Source organism: Besnoitia besnoiti, chromosome XIII (assembly GCF_002563875.1).
Source record: "Besnoitia besnoiti strain Bb-Ger1 chromosome XIII, whole genome shotgun sequence".
In the NCBI taxonomy this organism is placed as follows: Eukaryota; Apicomplexa; class Conoidasida; order Eucoccidiorida; family Sarcocystidae; genus Besnoitia; species Besnoitia besnoiti.
In genome coordinates this window covers 561,801-577,520 of record NC_042368.1, presented here as the reverse complement: position 1 = coordinate 577,520, position 15,720 = coordinate 561,801, and the positions used below count along the sequence as shown (strand labels likewise).

The following is a 15,720-nucleotide window of genomic DNA, read 5'->3' as shown; positions in this document are numbered from 1 at the left end:
TCGGCGATGCTGAGCCTCCTCCGTGCCCTCGCTCCCCCTGCTCTGTCGCGCAGCCTACTGGAAGGGTACGGCGTCTCTGTAGCTGCATGCTCATCGAAGTCGTGGGTGCCTAATTTGACGGCGTCCGTTCGCTCGGGCTCTTCACGCTGTTCGCTTCTGTTACCGGCTCTTTTGTCGTTTCTTGGGCACGACGTGCGAGCTTGGAGAAGCTGCACGGAACTCTCTCACCAGCTTTTTCCCCCGATCGAGAAGAGCCGCGTTTCGGCTCTGAATAGCTCCTTGGCCCCGCGGACGACAGAGCGAAAGGCCCTTGTCGCTGGCACTGCGGCCGTCTTTTTGCTGCGGAAAAAACGCTCCCCGAGTGAATTTTTCCGGATCCTCGCGGGCTGTTTTCGCAGTCCTCACGCATTTTTTCCACATTTCGTCCACACAGCTCTCCAACTCCGCGGTTCGCGCTGCCCAGTCGCTCTAGCCCACGTCCTCGCGACACTGCGCGTCACCTCGTCCGACCTTCGCCACACTGCTGCACCAACTCAGCGAGGGCAGTCGAGTCTACTCTCTGCGGGAGACTCATTCTCTCGGTTCCTCGCAGTCTCTGAAGGACGAAGCGTCCGCGTCTTCACGCTTCCCTGCGGCAGGCTGCCTTCCACACGCGCGCGCGGCCGTCGGCTGGTCACTGGCCTGTCTCGCTCTCTCTCCGCGCACCGCTAGGGGGACACGGGCGCTCGCGCCGTGCTCTGTGGAGCCTCAGAGGCGCCTCACCTTGTGGAGCAGCCTGCGGCTGCCGCGGAGAGAGACAGCGAATCGAGGCGCGCGCGAAGACCTCCGCAGCTCGCCCGCCGTTGCGCGCCAGCCGTCGCCCGGTGACCGCCTCGCGCCTGGGGGCGCCATGACGCTCGAAGGCGTCGTCGCATCCGCGGGGGCGATCGGCCCCGCGGGCGCGGCGTCGGCGTTGGGGGGCCCGCCTGTCTCCTCGCCGTCGCCTGCTTCGGGGGCGCCTGCGCCGCACTGCGTCTCTTCGGTCACGCCGTCGCATGCGAAGACCGTCGCAGGCGCTCAGACCCGCCGGAAGTCGGAGAAGGGCGCGGGCAGCGCAGCCGGCGCGGCGCTCTCGCCAAGTGCCGCCGCAGGAAAAAGCCCGAGCTTCAGCGGGGGCTCCGGGAACTCCCCGCTCCTCGCGGGGGCTGCAGGGACCAGCAGACCCCACCACCACGGGCCCGCGGCGGCGCCCCTGCCGCCGAGCGCGGCGGCCGGCCAGGGGGGCCCGGAGGGTCGGCGCAGGAAGGAGACCAACAAGGCGTCCGCGCTGGCCTCGAGCAACGTCCAGTGGCACAGTCACTTGAGGTTTTTGAGCCATTTGCCGCCCTACGACCGCTCTGTCATTCCCATGTGCTCCTTCACAGTTGAGGGCGTCCCCATTCTGAAGCGACCCCAAGGTGAGTACAGAAAAGTCGCCTGTCTGCGGCGAGGGAGTCGTGGGCACGTCGTCTGTAGACTACGTTCGTATGCAGTTCTGCGGAGAGGCAGGCGTGGAGACAGCGAGTGCGAAGCGGAGCGCTGCGACTGCGTGTCGCGTGTCCGCCGACCCTTGCGTCTCCTTCTTCGCGGCTGGGGTGTCTTCTCGCTTTCGCCGTTGAGTCACGGATGCTTGCGGTCTGTGCGCGGCTGCGTTGCGCCCATCGCCCTGCGCAGGTCGCCGGCAGAAGGGAGGCAACGAGGAGGTTCCGCTGCAGACTCGCATCGTGATGGATTTCCAGCAGGACCTGGTGCACCCCGCAGTCATTCGCGTAGGCCTTCAAATGGGCCGTCGGCGCGTCACAGGCACCAATGCGCGGACGGTCGCCATGCTAACGGGTGCGCCCCCAGTTCAGCTCGAGTGCTCAACTGAGAACTCGCAACCGAATTGGTGGAATATTTTTCTCCCCTCACTTTCGCCGGGAGGGCTCCAGCCACAACGCGCTCCCGCGGATGTGACCCTAGCCACTACCCATATCCTCTATTTATCCATCCATCTATCTCGCTATCTATCAAGCTATATATATATATATATATATATAACCCTAAACCCTAAACCCTATATATATATATATATATATATATATATATATATATATATATATGTTTGTCCGAGATTATCTGGTAGGTGCAAAAAGTAAAGACCATACGCTGCATGGATTCGCGTGCGAACAAGCACATCTGTGCATGTCGGAGCTACGAGAGGGTGGCCGTTTCATGCTTCGCCTTGGATCCGCTGGGAGGTGCTCCTCGAAAGCGGGAAGGCGCCCGCAGTGACGCTTGTTGTGCGGGGTGTGCCCTGGCTTATTTGCGCCCTGCAAAGGACTTGTGAGACGGCACTGCATCAAGAGATTCTGTTGGACATTCACGCGTGAACGCTTCAAGCACCTCGAGCGGTTAGCTCCACCCGCCACAGATACGTGCTCCAGCTGCGCATTTGCAGTGTCCCGAGGCGACCCCGAGTGCGAGAGTTCGCGGGCTTTTGTCTTCTCTGATGGACGTGCTCGCGGCGCCCTGCGCGTGCGACGACCCAGAAACGCGAGTCCTTTTCTGTGCGCCTGCGCGTGCGTGAGCAGCCTTTGAGCGATTCATTGAGGACTACTGCCCGCCGCCCTACGAGGCAGTGGACAAGCACCTGAAGATTGCACTCGATCGCCAGATCAACTTCATCACTCACTGCCGGCCGCACAGTCTCTCCATGGGTGGGGCCATCCGCTGGCTGAAGAAACGTCTCTCAAGTGAGTTCTCTGGCTTTCGCCAAGCCGCCGTCTGCCTGTCAGCCTCAAAACCAAAACGCGATGTAGCAGTGGCGGAGATGGTGCCCACTGGATGCAGCGTGTGCATGCGTACATGCATACGTCTGTATATAAATGCGTGCACACATCTGTATTTGTGTGCCTGGGTATGCTCCCAGCTAACACCCCTTCTTTGACGCACGGAGGAGGAATTTTCTCTCGCAGTGGAGTGTGTGTCGAATTCACCGATTCGACTCGTGTTGGATTTTAGGGTTTCGGGTGGCACTGCCTTGGCATGCGTGGAGCGGCGTCAGTTTGCGCGTGGACGCTCACTGGGAGTCAGGCTTGCCACACGCTTCAGGACAGGGCCGCAGGACGTTCCGCCGTGTCTCTTCGTTTTTGCGAGTTGCTGCTGCGCGCGCAGGCTACGCGACAATGCCTCTTCAGGACACGAAAGTCGCCTTATGTTCTGAGATCTCGACTTTCATCAGCCAGCGAATTCTGGCGGCCACATGCGCAGTTGCGAATGTCTTTCAAGAGCAGCTTGCAGAGGACGGAGACTGTCTCCTCGTCTACGGGAAGTCGACGGCGGTGCTGCGGGCTATTATTCAGGTACGACACCTAGGGCATCTGCATGTGCACGCGCGGAGATGCGCTGCGGCGTGCACGTGCGTCAGCAGGCAGATAGACAACAGCAAGAATGGATGACAACTTCCAGAAAGAATGCGTGAGAACAAATTGAACGAAGACCGGTCGGCCTCACCACAGGTACAGCGACAAGGTGCTCATCCTTCCATGGAGAGGAGTTCTGCATTTCCTCATGTAAGCACGTGTGCATGAGTGCGCGTCTGATGCGTCATTGCGCCTTGTGTTTTGTCCGTTTCCAAGCTTTTCATGGCGGGTTTCGGCGTTGGTTGTGTGTTCCACTTCTCAGGCAAAAAAGCGAGGGCGGCGCTTCACTGTCGTCGTCGTCGATTCGCATCCTCACCTCGCTGGTCAGGCTACTGCGCGGGCGTTTGCGGCGGCCGGCATCGAGGTCACCTACACTCTCTTGAATGGTAAGGGTATTTCGTGCTCAAAAACAGCCCCGTGAAGTCCGCGTTTGAATGGGTCTCGACCGACTTCTACTTTCACTGGAAGTTGATCGGGGCGCTTGCGTAAGATGCTGTAGCGCACGGGCGTGAACATGCATGTAGAGGGTCGGAAGGCTGAACACAATCGCTGGTCTAAATGCAGAGAGCGACTGCCTCTTCGCGAGGGGTGCATGTATTCGTAGACATGTATGCAGAAGTGTGTGTGTATTCGCTCGGGTGTAGTGTATATTCGGGGGGGGGACGTAATGCATCGTTTCAAGTCTCTCGAGCACTGCTTTGTTCTTTCAAGGTGTGCCCTCCGAAGCAGAGATTCTCGACAGGCTCACGAATCAAAACATTCTTTCTGCTGGTGTGCGGAAGCCGTGGTTCGATTCGCAGGCTCTGCAGGGTGATCTTGCCATTTAACCGTCGTTTTAGGCCTCTGCTAGTGGGCATGCGCGCGAGAGAGCTACACATCTGTCCCACTAAGTCATTACAGTTCCTGGAGCACAGAAGATGACTCCGGCTAAAAGATACAGACAATCGAGTTCCGTATGATTCCCGGACACCTCCGCCCTACTGGGCTGCTTACGACAGCTAAACATGCATGCGCAGGAATCCCACGCCTACACCATATACAGTTGTGTCGGGTTTACTTTCGTGTAGAAGTGTCAATGCATTCGTATCAGTTTGAACGCGCATGTGTCTTGTTTCGTTTCGCGGCTATTTGCAGGTCTGTCGTACCACATGGAGGACGTGACGAAGGTGGTGCTGGGGGCGGCCGCGGTACTGGCGAACGCGGCTGTGGTCAATCGGGCGGGGGCTGCAGTCGCCGCGATGACGGGGAAGCGCTACGCGAAGCCGATTTTTGTTTTGTGCGAAAGCTACAAGATGTTTGACCGTATCGTGTTTGATTCCTGTTCCTTCAATGAGTTGGACGATCCAGAGCTCGTGTGGACGACACCGACGAGTTACTCATCCTCGGCGATTGCGCGGAAGGCCGGAGAATATGACTCTCTTTTCGCGGAGAGTACGCGGCAGTATCCGCGGATGTCGCTGCGCGCGTCGTCCGCGAACGCGCCGCCGGGGTTGAGCAGTCCGCTGATTCGCGCGGCGTCCTTCCTTTCGAAACCGCGAAAGTCCCAGACGGCGCCTGCGGGAGTGGGAGGCATAAACGGCGCGTCGAATGCCGTTCCCGCCGCGTCTCCGGCGGCACAGCCGGCCGCTGCTGGGACGCTCGCCGGCAGCGCATCTGCGAAGCTACTGAACGGAAAAGTCGAAGTCTCTTTAGGTGCTGGGGGAAAACCTGACGGCAAGCACGCCGGGCTTCTCTGTGGAAACGCCCAATCGGGGTCGTTTTTCGGCGCAGGCGGAGAGGAGGAGCCCGACGTCCGACCGACAAGCCGAGTGAAGGCCGCGAAAGCGGCCTCTGGTGCCGCAGACGCCGTCGGAGCCGCGTCCCACGGCGACGAAAGCAGCTCCGCAGGCTCCGAAGTATGTGTGATGAATTTGTGCTACGATGTGACCCCGGCGCAGTTTGTTGACTTCGTTGTCACCGAAGACGGCATCTACCCTGCGTCCAACGTGCCTGCGCTGCTCGTGCGCGGGTCCGGCCGCGCGGGCGGCGCAGTGCTAGACTAGAGAGAAAGGATCTGCCGCCGCTTGAGAAAGCCTGGAGTTCGACTCCAGACAGAAGACGCGTCACAGTGCACGAAGCGGAGCGAGCAACGAAAGGATGTCGCTTTCCTCAGCAGAAGATGCACATGAGTCCACCTGTGCAAATATTGGGACGCGTGCTGCGCCGGTGTAAAGTAAAAGTGTGAGACAACCCTCAGTTTAGCAGAGCGCGAGTTCATTTCAATTTAGCCGCCTCGAAGCTTCTGTAGAGGAGAGGGGGTGGGCGGCGAAAGAGCGCCGCACGCGCAACCGCCAGCGTCCTTTTTTGAAAACATGTGAGTCCATGGCTGTGAGATCATGGGCCCTGTCACACGAACTGCAGCTCCACAAACAATACAACATTGACGGAAAGTGCTCATCTACCTCTACGGCACTGTGTGCACCAGACGCACGCCAGAGTGTCTGTAGTGCTCAACTAGAATAGACAACGTGTACGTCCACATGTGGGCGAGTGGATGCGACACAGAGAGCTTATAAGTTACAGTTAGAGTGTGTCTCACTGCAGTGACTTCAGGAGCTGCCTCCCCAGACGCTGCACTACTCAAGAAGGAATACCCGAGGCTACTGCCAGCCCGCTACTCCCGTTGAGGCGGATGCATCGTTCTGAGGCCACCTGGCACCTGTCGAGCATAGCCAAAAACGGCGGAATTACTACAAATGTACTGCAGAGGTACGAGGCCCCGCTTAACGAGAAGTTCTATTTCCAAGGGCACTGTAGGGGTTAGCGGGGATAATTTCGATGAGGCTGACAAACCTCTAGAGCAAGAGTGAAACCCGGCGGTGACATGGCGCGTGCGCCAACCGCTTCGGAAGTCTAGCGTGCGCGCGCGAAGCATTACGACTCGTTCAGCGCATGATCCGTAGCTCTCCGCACGCAGCCTTTGAACTTCCGGGTGCAGGGATAGAATGGTGGACGGGCAACTTCATGAAGAATGTTACCATGACTAGATCTAATTCCGGTTTCTGAGACTTCCAGTTGCTTCTACGGACAGCTGTGGTTAAAAGCTAGGGGGTGGACCTTTCAGAGAGCGGACGTAAGGTAGGTCAGAAAGGCGTGCTGAAACATAGTGCAGGGTCCTACGTTGTGTATTTTCCCTGCCGGTTCAAGGACAGTTGATCCCGAGGGTGCGGCGAAATCGGCTGTCAGCAACTGGCCGCGCGCAGTTCGTTCCAAGCGGGAGGTTTTTTTAAGGACACGAGGGAGCAAGTGCAACTGACGACGTGAACCGGCTTCAAACGGCGCGTCATGAGGGCGTTATGCCGGTTTCTCCAGTAGCCAGTGCTACTTTATTATGGATTTAGCGATCCACTAGGCAGCGACAGGAGCGCAAAAGACGCGGGAATACACGGACCAACAAAGATGGAAGCCTTCCGACGAAAAGCGAGGCCAGTGCAGGAACAACGACCTCGTGGAACGGCGCCGCCCCATTGTCGCATGCGCGCGAGATAGAGTCCATTTCCTGCCAGCTGGCGCGAGGTTCACTGTGTTTGTCCGCCGCCCTGCCAAGACGTGGCCTTTTGCGGTCTCGTTTCCGCAGCGAGAGTCGCTATCGCGGCGAATTGCCCACGCCGGGAAAAGTAAGACACGCTTTTCCGTGAATGAAAGAGGTAGGGTCTGGGACTGGCATCGGGTTCGGACCGAATGGACGCCTTACTCTTTCGAGGACGATTGACACCTGCAGACAAGGCTTCTGCCTACTCCGTGCTGCTCTCCCTACCAGCACCCCCTCCCCCGGCCGCTCACTTAAGCTCTCTCTTTCGCAGCCCTCAGGAGTAATTCCGGTGCGGGCGCGCCTGCTCGTTTCATACGACGAATGCCTGACAAGTTCACTTTCCGTTTTTGGTCTTTGCGGCCTCTTTCGCACCTTCGACAGCAGCTGCCTGCACGGGCTGCGCCGAGTTGACCTCGCGGTCAATTACCGCGAGATCCTGCTGCAGACGCCAGTGTCCCGTGCTGTTCGCCTTGCGAGTATCGAAGAAAGAAAGCGCGTTTGTGCTTCTGCTCTGGCTCTGGAGAAACTCGACCGATCGCATTTCGTCGTCCGTCTGCGCAGAAAAAAAAGTCAAGCGAACGCACACGCACACACCTATTCACAGATGGGGCTCGCAGGCGCCGAGAGAATGGACAAGAAGCTCGATTCACCGAGCGGCCTACTGTTCTATCTGCGTGCATATTGCTGGAGTGACGCCTGCGCATGCTCGCGTCGGTGGGAGAGCGGAGCTTTCGGGTTCATCGCTTCAACTTTGAGGGGGTGACCGGGGAAAACGCATAGGTCGCAGTGTGACTTCGCGTTGTGGCGCGACAACTCCCCCCAACCCCCTTCCCCCACCGCCCCGCCTCCCCCCCTCCCCGCCGCGTTTTCTCGGTGAAAGAGTGAAAGAATTAGTTAGCCGTGTCGCGCCCCTCGCGCCAGTCAGGACGGCAGCGGTTGCCTGTGCCTCAAGGTTCGTGTCACATGCTGCCGAGAAAGGCCGTGGGAGCAGGGAGCGAGCGCTACCTGTCGGATGTATTGGTACAGCATGAGAGGGGGAATCAACGGCCACATTGTCCGGCAGAAGGTTCCAGCCTTGATCACACACAGCGCAGTCCGGGGCGAGACATTGCGGTAGCTCATCATGCTGAAGCCTTTGCAGAAGAAGCCCAGAACCCCCTGAGAAACTTTGCAGCTTGCTCCCCCGGAGGGGCAGCTCGGCGCGGGCGTGGCGACCATGGCAAATATATTACGAAAAGAAGATCCAGAGAAGCTTCTTTCGCGAGAAACACACAGTGCAGGCAAGCAACTCAGGCGGCAGCGGCGAACAAAGTTTCGACAGTCCGCGCAGCGTCCACGTGCCACGACCCTCTCCTTTGAGACGGATATGAAGCGCGTCGAGTGGAAGAGAAGGCCCTCGAAGAGGCGAAGCTGCACACGAGGAGGTTTGACAGGAAACAAACACAGAAAATGTGTAGCGCGAGGAAGGAGACCGGGAGCGGAACCCGAACTGGACGAACGGCCGGGAGATTTTCAAGGATTCCGACGAGGACGCCGGCAGCGTGTCGTCACAAACGGAGGGGGGAACAACGCGTCTACCAACGATGACACAGAAAGGAGACACCACAACTGAAAAATAACACTCGCAGTCCGGAAATAGGCACGAGCAAAGTACGTCACGCGCCCTTCCGTGGACCCGTGGCAAAAAGGGCTACCGCTCAGCGGCGAAGGATTTTTGCGATACAGGCACAGCACAGGAGCAAGGAATGGATGACGCACGCGAACCCCTCGCGCACCGATTCCGCTGGAAGAAGGACGCCCCTGAATGCTCCTGTGTGTGTGTTGTTCTTTTTTTCCTCCAGGCATGCTTTGTGACACTAATGATAAAGATAGAAGACTTTCCTCCTATGAAAGGCCAAGTTGACGGAGGCTCTGGAAGTCGAAGAGACAGCAGCCTTTCGCGCGGCCGCTGCCCAACTAGGCGGCGCCACTGTGGAGACTGTGCGACAAAGCCTTGCGTGGGTACAGGTCCAACGCCAAATTCAGCGAAGAAGAAACCATGAAGAATTCCCATCTCGTGGGAGTGCCTACCGGCGTGATGCAGCCTTCCTATTCTGCTCATGCCTTTACATTTGGGGAGCGGATGCATATGTTTGCTCTACGTGTGTCCTCTCCCGCATGATATTGTGTGTCCCCTTATCTCTAGCGGCACTGGATGCGCTTCTCTCTGCCTTCGCACGCCCTCCGCCGGTTTCACTTGTTCTCGAGCTCCAGTTGCGTCCTGTGCAAGGCGTCAAGCACAGCTGCTCCCGCAGAAAGCTTCACCGCTTGCATGGGTGTCAGCGTTTCTCTGAACAGTGTGCTGCTACACGGCCACCGCTGTCTCCTCTGGAAGAACCCGCACCACCTTTGCTGTGGAAGAGAAAAACGTCGCATCTCTCTCAGGTGTGATAGTGATGCGCTGAACGCAGCAAGCAATTTTTGTTCCTAGGCAAATCTCCGTGACCGAAAATAGACACGTGAAGTCCAGCGTACGCACCACTAGCAGATCACCACGGCAGGTTCAGAGTCTGTCGGCGCTGCTACAGTTACGCGGCGTCAGAAATGCGTTCATAAGCCAGCAGCTGTCGCGTGGGCAGTGAGTAAAACTATTTGCGCAGCGCTACGGAGCGAAAAGTCAGTATTTGAGCTCTTGGAAGCGTCCGTATCACTGCGCCGCTCGCGTAGGGCTCTCGGTTGTGGCGGTCTAGTAACGGAATGCCTTCGAGATGGCTTGGGCCTACACCGTAATAGCCGGTGCTAATTGTGTTTGGCCCTAGACATTAGCTTGGTGGAGGGGTGCGTTGCTGCACTGGAGGGCGCAAATGAGAGCGGTACAAAACCTGGCGAAGAGGGCGGCTCGCGAGAGTACGTGTTTTAGGCTGGTTCCGTAGCGGCGGCGACCCCGTTCAACAAGATACACTACCAGCCCAACGTGCGGATACCAGTTTCTGGGTCGAAAGAATGGGTATGGCTAGTCCATCGGGCCGTGGGAAGCGAGGTCGCCAGACCCATGCCCTTTGCAGGAGAGAAATTGAGCGTGTCGCTATAGACGAGCGCAGGGCTCACGCGGGTGCTGAGAAGAATTCCTTGCAACGAAGCAGTGCCTGATGGCGGTCCCATTTACCAAGCAGCACGTCGGTTCACTCTGAGAGCAAATCTACGACCAGCCCGCCTGACCTGGTGCAGCATGTCTGCCAGCAAAACCTTTAGACCACTAAAAGGCGTACTCAAAGGAAATTCTCAACTCTGCCGCCATCCGCCCAGTACCCACGTGGTGCACTCGCCTCAACGCGGCACACAGAATGGTGAGCTGCGCAGTCATCACAAGCACTTGAATTTACCGCATCACCATCATCAGCTGCCCCTACGTGTCCACAGGAAATGTCAGCATCACCAGACAGGGCAGATGACCTAGTGCGTCGTCGGGGGCTTCATATTCCCTCGCTCCAGGTCATGATCTTCCGATGCGCCCGCGGCATCCAAAGCGTCCGCCCCTTCGCTAACGTTAACCGGTATTCGGACTCCAACTTCAGTGTTCACAGCCTTGGCCTCTTCAGAGTCACCTTGAGCCGCTGACGCCTTTTTGTCGATACTAACATGGAAGGGGGCCGCCTTATCTTTAGTTGTTATTTGCATAGTCGCGGTTCTCCCCTTTGGTAATGCAGGAGCTTGTCGCTGCTTATCCGCAGCGCGTCCGCTTCTCGCATGCGCCTTCTTGCTAACTTCACCGAAGTTCGTGATCGCTGCTAGGAACGCGTCTTCCACCTTGTCTTCGAACTTGCTCATGTCAGCCTCTCGTTGTCTCAGGAAGTTAATTGTATTACGCATTACTTTCTTTGCTATGTTGTCGTTCTCGATCTCTTGCTGACACGGTCCCTCCGCTGTCAGGGCTTTGAACGTTGGACTGCGTTCTACCGGAGGCCATACATACTTATAAAAACCGATTTTTGTTACATCCATCACAAAAAACCACAGAAGGCCCCAAAATATCGTTACCCACGCTTGACCCCAATCGAGACCAACCATGCGAGGTCCGGCTGCCGGCCTCCATGCAATCTTCCAGTATACTGAAAGAAAGATCGTCACAAGCACGGCGCACACTTGAGGAATGATGATAATGAGTGCTGGAAACTGATTGTTCACACCGTAACTGCAAAAGACTCCACGGGTTCGCACGCTCTGGAATGAAAACTGGATGAGAACCGTCATCAATAGCCATACCCCTGCATTGGTTTGATAGCTCATGAAGTGTTTGGAAATGGGGACAGGCCAGTCATTGTGAAAGTCCGGTAATCCCCACCGAGGCCACCAGTTAACGTTGTGTGAGGGATCTGCAAAGACCACATATAACATTATAGAAATTGTCGCCAACAAGCCCAGCCACATGGAGAGAAAAATTACACGCATCATAGACCAAATCATTGGTGTCCTGGAGGTTGAGACCCTATCGTGAGAGCAGCTCATGAGAACGAAGTCGTTAATCATTGACAAAAGAACAAGAATCCAAGCAGGGAACTGGTAGCGCAGGATGACGATATTTCCCCACCACATACCCAGAATAATCAAGCTAGTATAGATACGGAAAATAATGTAAGACTCAACGCGCTTGAAGATTTGTCTTGATAGCGACATGACAGTAATAATGGTTTTCAATCCAGGGGCAAACAAAATGATATCGGCTGCTGCTCTTGCTGCTTGGGTCGCCCCGCTGACCGCGATGCCAACAGTCGCCCGCTTCAACGCCGGGGCATCGTTAACTCCATCTCCTGTCATTGCTACTAACTTGTGTGCATCCATCATCGCATTGACTATTGCAAACTTGTGCTCTGGAAACACGCCCGAGAAACCGTCAACACCTTCGATGAATTCAGCTAGTGACTTGCCCTGTATTTTCCCTGTCTGTTTTTCTTCTTCCCAAATCTCGGGGCCCACGATGTTAGTACCAATATGAAGCTGCTTCGCAGTTTCAATTGCGATGGCCTGCTGATCGCCAGTAATCATAATCACCCGAATACCCAGTTCGTTTGCCTTCTTGATTGTGTCCGCGGTGTCTTCACGAGGGGGATCATACAACGAGACATAGCCAACAAGCTTCCAGCGCGCTGCCTCAGGAGCGACACCTTCGTGGAGCGGTTTCACAGCAACACCTAGGGTTCTCAATCCGCGTTTTGCTTTCGCTAATATCATTTCATTCAAACGCTCCCTAAGCTGCATATCTTCGTAGCAGACCAGGTCCCTGACGACTTGGGGGGCTCCTTTCGTAGTCAGAAATTTCTTCCCGTCCGGGGCGACTACAGTTGCCTCGCTCCTCTTGTCCACGGGATTGAACGGTACATAGTCGAGAATTTTGTACTTTGCGCGCTCGACCATGTCCGTCGCGCCGTTTAGCGTCCGATCAATCGGCTCAGGGTCCCGAGTATCGCTGCAGAGGCTCGCGTACAGAAGCATGGTTTTCTCGTCGTAACCTGGCTCCACCGTGCACTCCTCAGTGAACAGGGAGAGCTGATTTTTTGTTAGGGTGCCCGTCTTGTCACTGAACAGGATCACGACTCCTGCTGCCTCCTCGATGGCTGAGAGGCGCGAAACAGCCGCGTGCTGCTTCGTGATTGTAAGCGCCCCCACAGACAGCACCGTTGTCGTGACCACGGGCATAGCGGCTGGCACAACGGACGCAACCAGAATGAAAGCGCGTTTGAGTGCGATAATGCACCGCCTTTCAGGGATCATCTGTTTCCAGTCAGGATGAAAGGACTGCCAGAAAAAAAGGAATAAAGCGAAGCATGCAGCGATGAAGGTGATGAACAGCTGCGTTCTATGCAGTACTGTTTGCAGATGACCTGGTTGCTCAGCCCGTGCAAGGAGCGCCAAGGTCTTGCCGTAGAAGGACTCATTTCCTGTTTGCGTAACAAGCATCTCCCCCTCACCCTTCTGTACAACCGAACCAGAAAGGAGACGTGCCCCCGGGTGCTTTCGGAGGGGAATGGATTCCCCTGTAAGGGCGGATTCATCAACCGTCACTGTTGCGCCGTTTGTGACGAATAACCCATCAGCCGGCATTATGACGCCGGCCTTGAGGTAGACGATGTCGCCTGGCACAAGTTCCCTCACCTGTCGGTCCTGCCATGATCCATCCCTTTTCACTTTGCAGATTGGGGCCCCGAGCTTTTCAACCGCTGCGATGGCGTTGTGCGCTGACCGCTGACCAATGTAGTCAGCCCACACCATTAAATTGTCCAAAAAAAGTAAGAGAGCAAAGGAAAACCAGTCTCGCATGTTCTCCTCCTCCACGCAGACAGCGAAAAGCGCCGCAACGACCAAGATCATGGGTACGAGCGAGAGATATTTCTTGAGCACTTTCATCCACTCAGGTATCTGCAGGGGACACACCGGCAGGTGAGCGCGAAACTATGTTCGACCGTAGCTGCATGAAAGCCACAATGTGTATTTATACCTGTCATCCCTGGGGTACGAATAACTGATCGTGGTGGACGCGGAGACGGTCCTGGAAGGCTCGACCGTACGTAGGAGGGAGCTGCCGATTGCTTAACTGCCAAGCACACGGCGCAGTAGCCACACAAAGTGCATCTCCGGAACCAAAATTTACTGCAGGAGCTTCCGAGCCCTTTAATAACTATCCGTCCCACTCTGAAAGCTGCGACTGCAACCCATCCTCTCTCGGGCGGCTTGACGGATGACAGGATGCACCCGTCGAAGAGTGTACTCTATTTAATCTTCTTCACGCGTCCAAGAGCGTGCCTTCGCTCACTTCGTGCAAACGCCGAAAACGAAGACACGGTGTAGTCACGCCTCTCAGCTTAACCGCACACTGGTGCGGTGAGTGGATAATGCGTCGGCAAGACCCTTACCTGCCGCGGGTGCACTTCATTCCAGCCATAATTCTTTCTGAGTTCTTCTACCTGACCAGTAGTGAGACCGTGGGTGTCATAGTTCACTGCCGTCACCGTTGTCTGGTTTAACTTGTCTGCTTCTGCCTCAAGCTGTGCTGCTTTCTTTGCCTCGTCGTCCTTCTTCTCGGCCTCTTGTGTGTCTGTCGCAGACCCAGCGTTTTCTTGCTTTTTCACCTCCTGCGTGCGATATGCATGTTCAGACTCCGGCTCTCCCGCGACCCCGTCTGCTGCGTGTTGATCTTCATTTGAGTTGTCTGATACAGTTGGGATCGGCTGATATCCGGCCGACTGCGGTTGCTGCGGCTGTCCTGTAGTCGCTTTGGCGAGCCGAGGCTCAGGAGCTGGCGCTGTTGGCCCTTGCCCGTCTACCTTAGGCAGAAGGTGATCTCCTGCGCTGGAATGATCCGCCATGGCTTCGTAAGCGCCTGCGCGTCTAGGCAATGAAGATGGGGAATGTCAGAACCGCAAGAAACTATGTGGTGGACTGATTCGGCTTTGATACAGATATCTCCCACGGGAGGCAAGAATTACGTTTAGTTTCAGCCCCCCAGCCGCGTGCTTTCTGTACCATCAGGGTGGATCACACGGTCCGTGTAGCTGGCGGATTGAAGACAGCCAGCCCAGCGAGCGCAAAAAGCAAAAACCCGCCTGCCTAAAGGCAGACGTCATTATACGCCCGCAGGCCTCGCTTATGTATCGCAGCGCTTCGTGTGCCAGATTGAACACTCACATGGCAATGGAAGACACCATCTCACCATCCACCTGCCACGAACGCTGGCGTACGTCCAGACCTCCCCAGCACCCCTTGGCGTAGTCGGTGCAGCCAGTACAATCCCGAGGGCGTACCCGACGAGATTGGCTTCGAGGGCAACCACACACGCCAGGAAAGGTGGAAAGGCGATTAAGCACACTCAAGACGAAAAACAAAACCAGTGTGCCTTATTTTTCTGCGCAGGGCACGTTACATACGCTGGCCAATCTCCAAGTTTAGCTCTCTACACACGCAATTCACAGCGTACGCCTTCTTCCGGGATGCTTCTCGCCAGATAGATAGCTCGGGCGAAGACGTATCGTAGTTTTACATGAACTCAGTTCCACAGAAAGTTCTGTAATCTCTAGGGGTAGAGCGCCTTCCACTAGGTGAGGCCGACGTAGCCGGCCGACGTGAGCACTTTTACTGGCGAACACGTGAGCACACATGCGAAGCCGACAAGCTGCGTCGGGACAAGTCGGTACCATGGACGTGCGAGACGCGCTTGTCTAGCTGGCTCGAGCGTATGCTTCGTGATGCAAATTCACCCCGACCGCCTTGACACCGTAAATGAATGAGGGATGGACTCCCAACACGTGTTTCACTGCCTTGGTTGTGCGCCATGGGAGTGTCGTGGCTAGGAGGCCTTTTAACTGAAATGATTCAATGAGAGCGATAGGGCCTGAGACACACGTCACGGGACGAAATTAGTACTATCAACCTGTGCGTCTCCATTCCCTTCCTTCGTTCTTGTTCACCGGAATACTCCAGCAATACGCTTGCTGGTGAGGAGTAGTGAGATGGGGCTGACTGACTCCGAGTGACAGACGAAAAGCGGGACGCGGCAAGGGACTCTACATACCTGATCAGACAGTTCGGACCTACAAAGAGCAACTCAAGCAGTGCACGCGGAGCGTAGCAATAAGAGCTTACAACTACGGGGATGAGTGACGACTGCATTTCATCCTTTTTGATGCGTTGTGGTGCCGAGCCGGATGCCACTCGAGTCTCGGGAGCCCTCCACAATTCAGAGCGGTAGCCGCCACG

At 56.3% G+C, this 15,720-nt stretch overlaps 3 protein-coding genes across 3 annotated transcripts; 1 reads left to right on the top strand and 2 right to left on the bottom strand.

The window, feature by feature from the left end:
* Positions 1–6: 6 nt before the first annotated feature.
* BESB_030530 (initiation factor, subunit 2 family protein) lies at positions 7–5,464 on the top strand (the record flags this gene model as incomplete). Its single annotated transcript, XM_029361721.1, has 7 exons — positions 7–65; positions 538–1,436; positions 1,693–1,854; positions 2,592–2,753; positions 3,175–3,362; positions 3,685–3,808; positions 4,557–5,464. The coding sequence occupies 7 exons, from the start codon at positions 7–9 to the stop codon at positions 5,462–5,464; spliced, it is 2,502 nt and encodes an 833-aa protein (XP_029215188.1).
* Positions 5,465–7,327: 1,863 nt separating this feature from the next.
* On the bottom strand, positions 7,328–8,211 carry BESB_030520 (uncharacterized protein; the record flags this gene model as incomplete). The annotated part of the gene is made up of 2 exons (XM_029361720.1): positions 7,328–7,546; positions 7,999–8,211. 2 exons carry the CDS (start codon positions 8,209–8,211, stop codon positions 7,328–7,330), a joined length of 432 nt encoding a protein of 143 aa, XP_029215187.1.
* Positions 8,212–10,425: 2,214 nt separating this feature from the next.
* BESB_030510 (P-type ATPase PMA1) lies at positions 10,426–14,333 on the bottom strand (the record flags this gene model as incomplete). The annotated part of the gene is made up of 2 exons (XM_029361719.1): positions 10,426–13,386; positions 13,881–14,333. The coding sequence occupies 2 exons, from the start codon at positions 14,331–14,333 to the stop codon at positions 10,426–10,428; spliced, it is 3,414 nt and encodes a 1,137-aa protein (XP_029215186.1).
* Between the last annotated feature and the right edge of the window lie 1,387 nt (positions 14,334–15,720).